Source organism: Phyllostomus discolor, chromosome 10 (genome assembly GCF_004126475.2).
Source record: "Phyllostomus discolor isolate MPI-MPIP mPhyDis1 chromosome 10, mPhyDis1.pri.v3, whole genome shotgun sequence".
Taxonomy (NCBI): Eukaryota; Metazoa; Chordata; class Mammalia; order Chiroptera; family Phyllostomidae; genus Phyllostomus; species Phyllostomus discolor.
The window spans coordinates 16,695,501-16,712,332 of record NC_040912.2 but is presented as its reverse complement, the minus strand read 5'-3'; the positions used below and the strand labels follow the sequence as shown (position 1 = coordinate 16,712,332).

The following is a 16,832-nucleotide window of genomic DNA, read 5'->3' as shown; positions in this document are numbered from 1 at the left end:
AAAATGAATCAAACCTTTTTTAAAAAAGAGAGAAAACAATATATCAAGGGATGTAAGAGATGTGAAACAGGTGGAAGGATGGGAGGGCTGGAGGCGGCAGATTGTCGGTGTCAGCATCCTACAGGGAGTGAGTTAGACTGAAAGACAGGAGGTGGCGGTCAGAGAGAGTGATAGAGGAAACTGAGATTGTAGAGAGGTTGCAGTTAATGGTAGTTACAAGGTCCAAAGCTATGGCCATGGAAGCAAGTAGTTAAATCAGAGTGGAAGACAAAATAATGGAGAACGAGGAAGTGAGGCATCTAGGTATTGCAAAGATGACCTGTATATACACTGGAATTTCCAAGAACTGAAATAGGAGTACAGTTGGAGAATGTGATGATAAGCAAGGAGTCAGAATTCTCACGAAATGAGAAGACATCACCCTGGGGTCAAAAAATGCCTGTAATAATTCAGGGTTCTGGATGACATAATCTGAGTACAAAGTACAAAAGCTGGGATGGGGAATACCCTGGAAGTGGCAATGAGGGCTAAGGAGGGCAGCTGTCTGCCTGCAGGCCCAGCGTCCTGACTTGTGGGAAAAACATCAGCAAGTTCAAAAACATCATCAGTTCATGAGGTCAGCAAGGGAAGCCCCATCCACAGGGGGAAGCCAGGTTTCATAAGAGCAGAAGGAATGGGAAAATTAGTAGAAAACTGATACAGGGACTTCTGGAAAGGGACTATGAATTTTGGAGAGCACGAGGTGAGGGTTGTGAAGGAGTGCAGAAAGGGAGAGAGTAGGCCCTGTAGAGCCGCATAGGGATTAGAGCATGTGGGGAAAGGAGGGGCATCTTCAAGTCTTCGCCTCCTTGAAGGGCCTGAAGTAAACGTGGATAAGTGAGATCACTCTCTGGGTACTCGGGCAGATACAGTAGTGAGGCTCCGAGTGGTGAGAGGGTGGTTCTGGGGCTTGTTCTTGTTTTGTGGAAGGAAGGGAAGAGGCTTGAAGAAGCCTTGATTTACCTCTGGTGTGACAGGTGTCACTTAGCCCGATCTCCTGCCAAGTGGGAGAGGGACTTGCTTTGAATGCCTTGGGATGCCCTTGGCCCCAGATGATGAAGCTGACTGTCTGAGGAAGTATACAATACCTAAGCGTTATACCTGAGGGGGCACAAGCCAACAATGTTTTGGAAGTGAAAGCACTTACCAAAGACTTCCCGAACTACTTAAGATCATCTCCTTCCTAGGGGAATTTGTTTCTTGCTAAATATATTTCCATATGTATAATATGTAAATTAGGTACACAGGTGCAAAACACACAACTAACTAAACAAAACACAAATAACTAAGTAACATACATACAGATAACTATAATTCAATGTAGAAGGGAGGAATCACAATGCAAATTTTAAAAGGATTCAAAAGTGCCAGATCAGATACATCTGAAGGGAACAGGAAGGAAATAATGGCAGAAATGTGTACGTGAGATAAGTGTGTAAATTGCATACTGGAAGGATTGCAAAGAGGGAAGTACCCAGGAAATACCCAGGAGAGGGGAGGCATACACATCGGTCAGGACATAGGGCATCCGAGGAGAAGTAAAAGCACAAAGTTAGATATAGGTAGATTTGTTTTAACTTTACTCTTCAGGTAGCAGGAAATAAATCATCAAAGGCTTTTTATTTGATTGTTTAGTAAAGCAGTGATGTGATACATTAAGGACAGTGTGTCAGGAAGTCAGTCTGGCACTGATGTGCATGATGAATCTGAGTGGTAGGTGAGTGAGGTAAAAGACTGTGAGAAAGTTGTTACAATGAAGCACGTGATAAATATGTTTCTAAATGAGGGTGGAAGTTCATTAATGGAGAGATGAATGCTAAAGATGCCTAGGGAAAAGCAAAAAAGGCTTTGTGACTGGCAGGTTGTTAGGGTTATGGTAGAGGGAGGACTCCAGGTTGACCACAAAGACAGCGGAATAACCAGGAAAATAACATTATCAACAGAAATGTCGGTCAGGTCAGGAAGAGTTACTCATGGACAGGAATAATTTTTACTTGACATTTACCGTTCGAAGTTCTCCAGGAATCTTAGTGGGATTTCCAGCAGATTGTTGAAAATTTAAGACAGAAACATGGATGGGAGTTTGGAGCTACGGATAACTCATAGCTGATCATGCACAAGAAGGTGAAAATTAAAGTCACATTAGTTTATGAAGCCATCAAGGATTAGTGTCGGGAGATGTAAAAATAGTCCAAGATGTAGAAAGATAATCAGTTGTGAGAATGGAAACACTGAAGTGCCTACTCCCTGTGAAAAGATGGAGGGCATTTAAACACCGCTAAATGCTGGTTGCTAAATAAAAACAGGAAATCATTGTTTGCCTTTGAGTGAGCAATTCGCTAGACAGATAGAGGGAATGATCTTGGCACGGAAGAAAATTCTTCTTCCTCTAAAAAGAGAACAAAGACAATTTTATTTTTTTTAAGTAAAATTATTTGGCTATGCTAGGTAGTACAAAGGTAATGTTGGGGTCATATCTTAAGTGCGAGGACTTGGGGGAAGAGTTTGGGGATGTGAGGAGAAAGGATTAGAATAGCGCATGTGAGAAATGATGATGGAAAGTCAACGAGAGATGAATAAAAGCAAGGCCTAGGGGCTAGGTGAGGTGAAAAAGGAGCTTGGAAGAGACCCACTCCTCGATGTGCCTATGACAGCATCCCACCATAAAGACAGCTTCGGATGCTAAGATTTAAGCTGTTGCATCACCCCATTTGTGTCTGATCTACTACTTATTTTCAACTTTGTGTTTAGAATTGTTGGCTCAGGAGCCTACCTTCTGTCCTATCCTGTGGCTCCTCCTGAATTTGTCACTCTTTCTACTTCTCTATGGTTTGGGGGCCTGAGAACTCTTTCATGGTTTCATGATCCAGTGGCCCTTTTAGTTTATGAGAATTTCCCACCACATTCTCTGGCCCCAGGAATTCCCAGTGACTCTGTCCAAGGTGAAGGTAGTGTGAGGTGGGGATGATTTGGACAATGACATGGACTCTAGTGAGGCAGAAAGTGGTCAGCAAGGTAATGAATACATTGTCAAATTTAGAAAAGTATCTGGTGATGATAACAAAGATGGGGAAGGACATATTAAATAAGAGCTTTTTTACAAAAAGATTTTTTTTATTTTTACAAAGGGGAAGGGAGGGAGGAGAAGGAGAGAAACATCAATGTGTAGTTGCCTCTCTTGTGCCCCCCACTGGGTACCTGGTCCACAACCCAGGCATGTGCCATGACTGGGAATCAAACTGTGACCCTTTGGTTCATAGGCCAGTACTCAGTCCACTGAGCCACATCAGCCAGGGCAAATAAGAGCTTTGAACTCCAAAGGAATAGAGGTTGATACTGTTGGAAGGTGGAGAGTAGTGGAGAACTCTACAAGCATCCAGCGACAAGGAGGAGGTTAAAGTATTGGTTGAAGTATTGGTTGGAGATTTACCCAAAAAATGATAAAATCTGATAAGGCTGAGTTTTGATGAAGGAGAAATAGTAGTTGGACCATTTTGGAAAATATGAAGAATATGGAATAAGAATTTCATAGTATCATATGGACTATAGATTAGTTAGTTTTATGGTATCAATAATAAATGCCCTAAATTAACCACTTTTATGATGATTTTGTAAGAGAATATCCTTGCTCTTAGGAATTACACACTGAAGACTATGAGGTAAAGCATAGGTAATTGATATATATGTATAAAGAAGGACCTAGTAAAATTTCTGCCAATCAAATTAAACTGGGCAATTATTATCTGAAATAATTTAAAGTAATTAAAGTGTTATTAGCAGATTAAATTTCTATCCTATAAGATATGTAGGTGAAAATCTTTTGATTGTAATTCAGAATTTCCTTTGAATTCAGAAGTAAAACCTTTAAATGCTATGTTAAATCAAAATTGATATAATTTGCAGCAATAAATTGCATCTACTGAAAGTGACAATCAGTGGGTTTTCACAGATGTGTGTGTGGACCTGTGACACCAGCGTTACAATCAGCATACGGAACACATCCATGCTTCCAAAAGTTTGCTTCTGCCTCCTTGCTGACAGTGTTAAAACATGAAACAGTGAATGACTCTGCATTACTGGGCAACTGATAGATCTAACAGACAGAACATTGGATGGCCTTTTAAAATAATCCTTCCATGTTAAAATACATCACATCTCAAAATATTTCCATGAATTAACAGACTGGTACATGCCTTAAAGCACATGTTCTCCACCCATCCTGTCATTTAACTTACACTCTACTTTTTAAAGCGTTTTTGCAACTCAATGGATGAATGCAGCACATGAATAGGAGGAGGGGCATTTTTCCTACCTCATCAGCAAGGCAGCAAAACCTCAGCAAAGTTGAATTATGAAGCCGAGGTCAGAGGACAGGCAGAGCATAGAACAAGTTGCCTGCCACCCTATTCCAGATTTGGCTTCCAAGGCAGATCTGGAAATTCACAAATGCAAACAGCAACTACAAACATCATTTCAAGTGCGTCAGCCTAATTAGCATGCGGCCCAGAACCATCCCCTGGCAAGAAGTTGGGGAAACACAGTTGTAAATGGAGAAGCGCTCCCCCATCCTGAAAGAGTGCCAACCAGTTTAATTCTGGCTCTTGGTGAGATGTTCAGGCTGGGGCTTTAGTATTAAAACTCAGTTTCCTTGTGCATGGAAACAAAATGAATTTCGAAAAGGGCCCTGAAGCATTTAGGGAGTATCTGGCACTGAGGATAAAAAATAATCCTACGGGGAAAATCTAGCTTCTTCATCTCTAAAGTGGGACTGATGACAGGAAAAATAATGACGGACTACTTTTGTGAAAGAATTGTCTTGACCCATATGAGAATTATTACTGAGTCATCACTTAAAGACTGACAATAGCGCAATCAGCAAAGGTTTTAAATTTTACTTTGGTATAATTGTCTTTCTGGTATTCCTGATTGCATGTAGTGTTTAAGGAAAAAAAGGCTCTATAGTCAGAACTGGGTTCAAAGTTGGTCTCTGTACTTAGTCGCTTTGGGATGATACTTCGCCTGAGCTTTGGTTCCCCATCTGTTAAACGGGCATGGTAATGCTTCCCTTATGGGATTTTCATAAAGTTTCAATGAGATAATACATACAAAGGGCTTGATATAGGACCCAAAACAGTAATCACTTAATAGTTTTTATTTTCTCTAATTTTAACCTCTTGTATATATAGATTTGATTTTCTAAGTGGCAGAGTAAAATATAATTATAGGAAAACCAAATGTGAAATGAACTAAAATTCACTTTAGGTTTTAATTAATTAATTTTTACTTAGAACAAAAGTCTTTACTGTACAGGATATTTTTGGCTGCTCTAATTAAGTGCACACCTGTGATGCGACTTTAGGTTTAGAAAATAGAATGTAGCAAGTGCATTTTTTTACCATCCTTAGGCATTTCTTTTACTTCCTTAACTATGGCATTTGAGGTTTTGATGTGAATTGTGGTGTGATTTTTTTTTAGGGGGAAAAAGGAAATTCGTACCTGCCAAGAGTTAGAGAGGAAAATAGGAAGAGCCCCTGGAACTCTAGTGTGTTGGATTAAAAACATTATTTAGAGCAGCAGAGTGGGAAATCGGTGAATATTTTGGCTTTTATAAAAAGGGAGTGTGCCTCATAAACAGGACAGTTGGAATGTATGGAAAAGTTCCAGTTAAAACAAGACACAAAGCACATGACTAATACTGCCTCTCCAAGTTAGACAAATGCAGCTTTAACCAGAATTTGCCTCTGAGGGGCCTCTGGAGCCCTCCCTGAATCTTGAGATTTTGATCCATTTTGAAGTTCCAAATCTGAAGCCATACTGAGGGGTTCTGTGTTTTGAACCCCATCTTTCTTCCTGAGTCTCTCCCACTTTCTCACAAATTCCCACCAGGTGAGTGAATGAGTGTCAGAAGACAAGCTTATGTACTCAGGTAAAGGAGCAACTTGCAAAACCGAATGTGATCCTCCTTGGGGATGATTGTTGTTGGAGACTGAATGCCTGCTGGGCCCACCAAAAGCAGCTTCGTTGTCTACGAAATGATATGAACTGCAAGGTCGTTTTCAAATGCAAGTGACAATAATTCTTAATATTCTTTCATCTCTTTCCCACATCAATGGATATATGTCAAGGTGTAGGTGGCATATAATCTACAAACAAACAACTTTTAACCAGATTTCGGCATTGTACCTATCCTTCAAAACCTGTCAGACCCTCCTGAATGTGAAGATTCATCACTCACTTCATCACTAACCATGATGTTCTCTTTCTCCTTTCACATTTCCTGTCACCTTGACCATTGCTTTCATTTCTTGTTCTACACCACCAAACTACTGTGCATGCGCGGTGACTGTAGACGTCAGCTTACCTGGGAAATTCCAGTGTATACCTGCTGCACCACTCTAGTTAATGGTGCCCCTTTCAACTTAAAAAGTGTTCTCATGTAGACCATAAGTTACACAATCATCCAATGGGTGCTGCCATCAAAAATTTTCCAAAGCAAAGTTGATTACAATGTGTGTAAATGAATAACAATGAATGGTTGTGATATGACTCCCACCAGAGCACCCTCCTTGTGACTGCCTGTTTCAACACACATGAGCGTCTCAGTGGCTTCACAATGGTTCTTCTTGTAAATTCCAGCATGAATAGAGTTTTGATTTATGCCATTCCAGCACACATGAAGTTCTGACTCATGTCGGGATTGCCCCAAACAGGGTAGGGCAGGCTGATGGAATGCATAGTGTTGCCCTAACATTTCTTAACCTGCCCAGTGTTGAAAGTGCTTTTCCCCATCCCCACCCCTTTCCTTCTCCAAAATCTTTATACTATGTAACAAGGGAGCTTGACCCTTGCCTCTAAAACATAAAGATTACATATAATCAAAGTCTAATAAACCTGGTTAGTGAGAAGCAAAGATAAATTGCTATTTCTTAACATTGGCATTATAAGGAAGTTCTGCTCAGAAAGAAATTGCTTAACCTTGGGGAGGGGGGAGAAACTAGCTGGACTGAAATTTGATTTAGATCTAAGCAATAAGGGAAAAAAGTGAATTTCATGTTTTTGCATTTGATAATGGTAGCATTTAAAAAGTGCTATTTCAATTCAGTCATTTCATGATATATTGAATTTAACTAGCCTTGCTTTAGAATGAATCGACAGCACTGTACAATATCAGAAAACTAATCATAACAAAAGGAAATTTGTCACCTAGGATGTTTGTGTTTTTTTTCACATTTGGAAACATCAAGATGAGTTCATGCACATGTGGATCATTAAGTAAATATAATTATATTGCCTTTTTCAATAAATAGGTTTTGAAAATTCTCTTGCAGCCATTGGGGCTGCAAGGGATTCGGGCAGATGGAAGAAAATTCACTGGGCCATCAGGATGTATCACATGCCTTTACTCTGGGGTGGGGTGATCCACGTGCACCGCAAACCACCTGTCGTGCCGCAGGAAGTCCCAAACCTTTATATACTGAATGCACACAAAGCCGGCAGGGTGACAAGATATTATATAACACAGCATGATTCTGTGCATGCAAGCCCACACTCAAGGTTATGGGAATACTGCCAAGTCACAGTTGCCCAGACACCTGGGCAAGGGAGCCTGACTGACTCCATTTCCCCTACAGAAATGGAGATTCTTTCAAAATGTAAATAATCAAGAGCTACAAAAACCTAAGAGATTAAATTGCCATGGTAATCTCAATTTAGAATATCATTTATTCATCACACATTTATTGAGTATGTTCCAGATGCTGGACTCAGATTCTGGGCCTAAAGGAAACGCTCAACCACCTGTCCTCCAAGAACGGACAGCCTGGTAGTCTTACTTTTCCGAGGAAAAAGAAAACATGAAAAAAAAAATCTCTTCATAGTGTATGGTCTGTTTTATGTGAAGTAATGTTCTGCTATAAAAGCATTTACATTCATCTTGCCCAAGTCTTTTCTCTTACTATAAAAACTCAGTTGAGTTTTCCTCTTACATCAGAAGCAGTTCTGAGAGACAATCCAAAATGTGGGCAGCAATTCCCCAGTGCGGTGAATGGCACTGAGCGTAGTGTACATTAAAGTGCTTTACTTTTTGCCACCCTTAGCACTGGCTTCCATGGGAAGGGCTCCCTTAGGTCCGGAGATGGCTGCTGTTGGTCTAGACCTCCTTTCGTAGGGGTGCCCCACTATTCCCCAGCTGCTCTGAGTTCTGTTCTGGCCATGAATGGCTCACAGCTGCCATCTTCTCAAAAGGATTAGCCTTCATCAGAGCAAGCCGCATGGCTCAGAGATGCCTGGAGATTAACCCACCCTAACCCCTTAGCCCCCTCCAGCATGCTGTCACCAGGATTGACGGACAGGAGGGTATAAAAGCCAGAACCCTCTGCCCTGAAGGGGCACAACATTGTCGTGACATTTGTGCTCTGAGTGGAACGCCTTGAGGATGACTTCAACTGGACTCACATCTTTGCTCAGCACCTTGTCCTGTCCTGACCTTCCTACCGCACTGGCCTTTTCAGTGAATCACTTTCCAAGAACCTCTGTGTCAGGTTCTTCCTCTGGGGAGCTTATGATGTCCCCATTCCCTCACCCTTTCTTCTGAGCCCCTGTACAAGGATTAAACGTCATCATACCACCACCTATTCCTCCAAATATACCTTTAGGTGATCAAATATAGTTGTTCACTGGGACAACTAACAGAGAAGACAAGAAATGAGTCCAAGCTGCTTTTCCCTGGACATAAATATGGGTATATGTTTTCTCAAGTGCAAGGAGACGCAAGCTTATTTAGACAAAGTGGTTTTCCCCATAAAGATAACTCATTTTCATTTTAATGAGCTGAATGCTTATTTGCTACAGGCTTGAAACAGTCAATATGGTAGAGGCAGAGGAGGAGAATACTAGAGGCTGGGTGTTGTTGCTAAGGAGTAACACTTTCTGAATGTATAATTTTGTAGCAAACTACAATAATTAAAATGTATTTTTCAACTAATTTTGTATGAGTACAGTTGAAATATGCACTTGTTACAAAAAAATATTTTAAGCTGACATTTTGCCACATGTGTATTATTTTAATTCTTTTCATTATATCTGCTTCTTGGTCTATTTCAACAGTAAAATTATGTTTCATAAATTCTGAATGCTAAGTAAAAGAGCAAATGAAAAGTGCTATAAATAAAGAGTGCAGTTTTGCATTGTGTTTATAGGAAGTTCCAGGGGGAGAAAAAGAAAACTAGGAGAAAGAGGGAAGCACCAGTGGTTGTACTATTGCCTTGCTTCCTCTGCTTTCAGACACTGCCTGAGGTGCTGCCTTCCCCTGCCCACATTTCTAGCTCCTCAGAGCTTCCTACACACATCTACCTTTTCCAGAGAGCTCCCCATGCTTCCAGTTGACTTTGGTTTCGTTTCTTGTGCCTGCTTTTCCAAGAAGTAGCCCTAACCATGCCTTCCCTCCCTATACTTTTAAAGGGGCTTTTAGGGATCAATTTCTCCACCAAAACTTGGAATAACTAGGGAATGGCAAGTGATTAGAACACTCATCTATTTCTTCATTTTGATTCTTTTTATCAAACGATAGCATATATTAAATTCCTGGGTAAAGCGAGCTTTCATTGATCAGGTGATTTTGAAGGTATCTATAAAATTGACATGCACATGATTTACATCTAGAGCAAGGAAATCCCAAAGCTATACTCCAAACTTTATTCTATGTATGGTCAACTAGCCTGGTTTTGAATGTTATCAAAGTAGAACACGTACTCATTATAACAGTGTTTACTTTGTCATTGTTTTTAAAAGGAAGTAGCTTTTATAATTATCCAAGTTTAATTTAATTTGTAGAGTAAATATAATTAGGAAGAGGATACTGCCTGGAAAAAAGTGCATTTCTGCATTTTTCACAAATCATTCTTTCTAGGAGTACCAAGAGACTCAGAATCATTGGTTCTTAACATTAAGGACTACCATGTCTATCAGTTTTAGTGGCCTCTTTTACCGGATAACGATGGATATCCTTTAAATTTTGTTAAAGTTTTTTTGTCTTAGACTTTAGAGCAGAAAAACATTAAAAATGTTTCCTAAAACTCTCACTGATCTGATCACTTGATTTACAGAAATATCCCAATCTATCAGAGAATTTTCTACTGCCTTCTTTAGTTTTATTTATTTTTCAATCCATTTTCTTTTTCCTTTCACTTCTGTAGATTAAACATTCCCAAGAGAATATGGATAAACCCACATCCAAAACAAAGAACACCTAAAAGAGTGTCATAAATATGCAGTAGCTGATTTTTGTGTACCCTAGCCAGTTAACAATGGATATTGTTATACTTCCTGACAGACAGTTATAGCACTCATTTTACATACATCATAAACATTTAATTCTGGGAAATAATTCAAAAATCATTCAGGTTAAGTCAATGTTCACTTTGCAATGTGAACAAAACGAAGGTATTCCAAGACATTTTTAGAATTTCAATTATATGCATGCCAAAACTATATTTGTGATAGATGAGACCGATATGTGTATACCTGATTAAAATGGCTTCAAAGAATCATTTTTAAATAAAAAAATACAGAAAATTTTACCTTAATAGGTATTTTATATATTAGCTAGATTTTTAAACCTTTGCCTTTACAAACCGAGTGACTTTCATTTTAAAGACAGCTAATTACATTTACGACAAATTTAAAGATGCCTAATGCCTTCCTTATTTTAAAGCTAGAATTAAATGCAAGGATATGAATACATATATGTGTATATGTGCATATAACTTATACAATATTAATTATAATCATACTACAATAGTCCCTGTACTCAGTGTCTACTATACCATAAGCTCTATTCTTGGCATGCTTATACTTGCTCATTTCACCTTATATTGGTGTTTTGATATATGAGGTCTGTCCAGAAGGTATCCAGCCATGTAATATGAAAAATAGAGCCATTTATTGAAGAAGATGCAAAATACAAGAAATACTGTATATAGGACAATGATGCCTTCAAAGTAGGCACCTTGGGACCTCACACAGTTCTCTCAGTCACCATCAGCTGCCCCACTGTATTTTCCTGAATCTCATTGACAATGTGAAATCTCTTCCCTTTCAATGATGATTTTAGTTTTGGGAAAATCCAGAAATTACAGGGCACCAAATCTGGGCTCTAGGGGGTCTAAGCCACCTGGGTGTTTTGATGTTTCACCAAAAAACTGCACAAGACGTGATGCATGAGAGGGTGCTTCATTGTGATGAAGCTGCCAATCACCAGCTAACCATATCTGCGGCCTTCTGAGTCACCTAAATAGTTTCCACAAAAGAATGTTCAAGTTTAACTCAAAATCTGATGCAAATTTGTTGCTCTACTCAGTTAGTTTGAATGCAATAGCAACACAGTACTCATACTCACTCAACAGCATCTACTGCCCCCACTGACTAGTACAGTGAAGTCATCATTGTTCACACATGTGCAATCCAGTCCACTCTCCTTACCTGCCAGATTACATCAATGTTACACAAACTGTTCTCATTATATTAACGATGGCTGGACTTTTTCTGGACCAACCTCAGAGGAATAGTTAGCTCTGTGTTACAGTGGAGGAAATGAAGCCTCAGAGAATTTAGGTAAGTATTAGTCTAGGGCACATGATTACTATGGAGCAGTGCTACAAAAATTGGGGACTTTGTTCCTAGTACCCATTTAGCAATGCTACCTCATCACATCTGTTACCTCCAATTGTAACAAAATGAGAAAAAGTGAGACTCTCAGCCCATGCTCAGCGATGAAGGGATAGAAGTATTTAGCATGTACACACTTACTGACAATATGATGTTAAATTCTCTACTGATTTCTGCCATAGCAGCACATTTCTTTAATGATGTGACGTTTGAGACACTTAGGACTAAAAAAAGCATGATACAAAAGAGGGTTCTGAGGATATGTGGTTTAAAATATTATCACTTTACTTCCATTGGCTTAAGAATTTCCAGTACAATCCATTAAAAAACTATCCTTAATGAAAACTAGTGCTAACATATAAAGAACAAGGTGTTTCATTTCACATCACTGGACAAAGAACTGGACAAGAAGCTACCACTGTCCCAGAGGGAAGAAGAACCACATAGGCACGACCTCTAATGAGGGGTCGGCAATGAGAACTGCTAGGAAACCATGTCTGGAAAGTAGCCTTCCTGTGACGTTGAATCAGGGATGGGAAGGAAATGAGTAGCTCCACAGGCAGATGACAAGCTGCCTGTGTCTCTAAACAGAAGTCACATATTGACATGGGTGCAGTATAAAGACTTGTTTGCACAGAAGTGTGTGTGAGAGACAAACATGCACAGATTCCCCACACGTAGTGACAAACAGCCCTCAGAAGAGCATGTCCATTTAGTATAAAGAATTGCTATAACTGGTGTGATATCTTTGTGTTAGGTGTTTACTTACTTGCACATTTTAAAATTAAAAAGAAAATCCTTAACATTCTATTTACCAAAGTGTATCTGGCTTGTCTTCTGTGAGGTCTAACGACGACACTCCCCAGCAGTAACATTTGACGCTATTCCCATGGCGTTCCATTTATGGCCTTCCTCCAGTTCTGCAGAACTGTGAGGCCCACCTCCTCCACATCCATTTATGGGGTATTTTCCGGTAGCTATGCAGCAGACTCTGAGTAACATCAGCTTTGGAACCTGGGAGGTATAGACAGAACCAAAGTCTCTATCCCTCTTGGTCATCATCCTTAGGTTTCGAAAGTTTGAGAACAGAGGATGGCCTAGAACTTTGTAAAGAAAGCGGTCAGAAAGCAGAAGTCAAAGAAAACATATTTGCTTGTACATTCATTATTAACCTCATGTGCTGTGGAAGTAGGAGCCTGATTTGAACTTGAATCTGGGTTAACTTAGGACAGAGTCAGAAAACTATTACAAACATGAAGACCAGAGTCACAGAATCTGCTGTTTCCCATCCGGAAGACTGAGGTCTTAACTGCCAGAGCAAAAGCCCTACCTATTCAGTAAAAGGCATGGTCAAGTCTGACCTGTAATACACTTAATTCCATGTTCCAGTTGGGTCAAGTTTAAGGGTTGGTAAAGGTCAACTTTGGTCTGCAAATATGCTTGATTTCTAGACCTAAATCCTTTTTCTTTCTGGGACAAGTTAAAAGGTCACTCCCTCTTCTGAATATTTTAGGAATAAGTAGGTTTTATAGTTTTGCAGGCTACGTTACATGGAAGGATTCTAGGCTATGGAGTCTTCATAGTTAGGTGGCCACGCTGGTAGTAAAAGGAGCCTCAAACATTAGTTATTTTTTTTTTGTCCTTGGTATTCTAGGCCAGTGCATCTATATTAGTGAGGAATTTTTTAGATAATGTATTTTTAAAGTTGATATAAAGCCAAGGACAAAGGGTGCAAGGGAGGAGGTAAGAGAACAGCAGGGATGTGAGGAAAGGATGCTTTCAGCTTAACTCCTTGGTGTCTGAGGAGTTACGGGGAAGAGTCCTCACTCCGCCATGGTTAGCAACTTTCCGCTGTGACTGCTCCCCTACAGTTCCTCTCTCTCTCTTCCCACTGCCAACACCCGTCCCATCCCACCTCCAGGTCACAGCTGTTTTAGCCCTGCGCTCTAGAATGTTTGGGTCAAATTGAAAAAGAAGAAAAAGATAAACCCATGGGATGGGAACAGCTAGGGATTTTGTGGGCTCTGTCCTCTTTCAAACTCCCATGTCAGAGTGATTGTGCACACGCAGTCTTCTTTCACACCTATTGTATTTTTCAAAAGATGTAAACACAGATCAGAATAAGTAAAGTGAGGTGGCGAAGAAACACAGTAGATACCATGGCCTCTGGGGAGCCACCCTTAAACACCCCCTCTCCCTAACCCCTGCCCGTCCCTCTGCAGCAGAGTGAGAAGCTCCTCACTGCGTTCATAGGGCCTTGGTGATATCTCTCTTGTGCTTATGACACTGCATTTTACTGCTTGCTGATACAGTTCTCCTCTCACCTGGGCTGTGAGCTGCTTACAACCAGCATGACAGGGTTATTTACTGTGTGCCTGTGAGTGAGCTGGATGGGATGCGGTAGTTTCCAGCATTGTTGGGGCACTTTGTAGCAAATAGAATGCAGAGAGCATGTGGGGAGAATATAGAAAGTATGTGATTATTCCACTAAAAACTCATAAAAGAATTTGACTCATTATATTTTATGTGTTTAAATCTATAATGGTGAGCCTTTTTTAATGGTGTAAGTAGTGGCTAGAGAGATAAAGGTAAATATTTTCTAGGCATAACTATGTTATTAAAAATGTCACAGCCAAGTGTAGGTATCAATGGAAAAGTGAATTGGTAATGATTTTAAAGTGATCCAGTCAGATAAATTACGCTAACTAAAATAACTCATTCATTTTAACCACTTTTCCTTTAAAATGCTGAATCAATTATCTGGTTCTGATACCCTTTAAGCCAAAATAATCAATATGACAATATTAACCCAAATTAATTACAGTATATGTCCAGCAAGATTATTCCTCAGGAAATTCATTCACTATGACTCAACATGGATTTACATGTTGAGATTGAGGCCTGCATTTGATTATTTTTACAGGAAAAATTCTAAATCCAAAAACACTTCATTGGTTCAAATAATATGAAATACAGTGAAACTTCAGCACATTAAGAACTTTGGAGGGTCCTCTACTATTGCAGCAGAATGCAAGCCAAACCCCCAAACTTGGCTAAAATCACATTTTTACCACTCTCATTTTCCCCAAATAATAACTCTTTAGGAAATGCAGTATCTATTAATAGCTGTGAGCAGGTTAACTCTTCCCAAAGAAGTTACATATATTTTTTGATGCCATGTCCTTAAAGCTATTGGTCAGTTCTTTCAGTTTTCAGAAAACACTTGGTCTAGAATTGCATGTACTTCCCGACGGGAGAGTAAACACTAACGCCTCCTTCTGTCCTCCACACAGAAAACAATAGATGTGCATCTTCAAACGCAGCGTCCTGCACCCGGTGCCTCGCCCTGGATCCGCAGTGTGGATGGTGTGCTCAAGAGGTGTGCCTATTTTTCCCTTTCTTCCTTTTTTTTTTTTTTGCTCTTTTCTGTTTTTCTCACAGTTGCCCTTCTCTCTAGTGTAACTTCCTTGCCCTGATATTCTGTGTCTTGAAGGTGCATCAGGAAAAAAAAAATACTGATGAGCATCAGGAAATTTTCTTTGGTTTTATGCTTGGAAACAGCCTATCTGACTGAATATAAAGTATAACCATTTTATTAGGAAAATTATGGTAACTTTGAAACAAAGTGCAAACCATTTTATGTTTTCCATCTGTTCCATAGAGAAAAATTGGCAAACACAGAAGAGTAACTTTTGCTGGGTCAGAAGGCTTGTGTGAAATTCTTGCTGCAGCTTTGGGGCATTAGGTTGTGTATCCAAGTTAGATCATTGTCTTATACTTGCTTAGTAAAGAGGAGCAAGCTAATTTATTGGTCTATTTCATTTGTTTTTATTTGACATACTTGGAGATAAGTGATTTACTCGATTGTAACATTGTGCATCAATTCTTTAGTTGCTTATGGGAAATGGGGGGTGCTCTTCTTTCCCATGCGGTGCTGCTCATGTGGTCTTGTGCAGGTCCACATTCTATGGAATGGAAAATAGTTCAGCAATGTTTATTGTTCAAAATCAGTGTTTTATATTCTAGCAAGAGAAGCATATCCCAGTAACTTGTTAGTAAAATAATTATAATGCATTCCTTCTTTCTTGGGTCTAAAGTTGTTTTATGAATGTTGTTGGAAATCTTCAGGCAGAACTACCTTATATAATAAGTTGCAATGAAACAGCCATCTGCTAATTTGTGCTTTCTTCTATAAGACTACCTAGGTAATTTTGTATTTATTTTATGTAACTCCTGAAAGTGGGAACAGGCAGATCTTTAATGGCCATTTGCTTGACATGAAGAGAAATCTCTAGCTTTACCTCCTCTAATTTAGCTCAAAAACTGTACCTACACTCCTCTTTCCACCCTCTCCTATTACTGCTTCCTCTTCTGTATCTCCCAGGAGGAAGAAGAAAGGTAAAAAGTAGCACAGGATGATGGACGTTACATTCTTCTGTGAAGCTAGTCAAGAAAGAGACATGGAGAGGTTTCACAAAACAGTAGCCATGTCTGAAAGTAAGCGCCCCTCCTACTGACAGACCCAAGGCCTCCTGGGCCTTTTTGCCAGTGGGAAAATCAGATGTCACTCAAAACTAAGCAGTGCTTTACCAGAATCCATGGAGCCAACCAATGTTCTAGAGAGGACAATTCCCAAGTTTCCGAGACCAATCTCATTTCTTCCGGTTTCTATGAGCCAAATGACCACGCAAAATCCACTCCATTCTCTGAGCCTCCTTTTCCTCATCTCTACAATCTTGATTTTAGAGTTTACTTCCAGGATTCTCTCTCTCGAGAACGTGTCATTGCTTGATAGTCCCTGACCCTAACCCAATACTGCATTTTATATTTTTACTGTATCACTAAGGAAGATCCTTAGAGTCATGAAGTTTGTGCCAACTTGACATCAGTTGCTGAGAACTTTAGTGAGTGTTGTTCAGAAGAACTTTCAAAACATGGTTCAGAAACCCTGTTGTCAGCTAAATGCACCATACCCGCCACATAGAATGTCTCATTCCAGGGGAACCCCTTCTCCATCTCACACTTCTGCTGGCGTGGGAAGGCTGAGGAGTCACAGTTGTAGGAGTTGCAGCGTCAGTCCTGCCAGAGGAGAAGGGGTTTTGAGAGGAGCGGTGGCCAAATGGAAGGAG

The 16,832-nt window shown here is 39.9% G+C and overlaps 1 protein-coding gene across 3 annotated transcripts in view; it reads left to right on the top strand.

Annotated features, from left to right (window-relative positions):
- ITGB8 (integrin subunit beta 8) overlaps positions 1-16,832 on the top strand; it is a 79,263-nt gene that overhangs the window by 13,441 nt on the left and 48,990 nt on the right. For all 3 annotated transcript variants that reach the window (XM_036010529.1, XM_036010528.1, XM_028525424.2), the window contains exon 2: positions 14,997-15,082. In XM_036010529.1, the coding sequence (XP_035866422.1) occupies positions 15,007-15,082 (76 nt within the window). In that variant the 5' untranslated portion in view covers positions 14,997-15,006. The remainder of the gene's footprint in view (positions 1-14,996; positions 15,083-16,832) is intronic.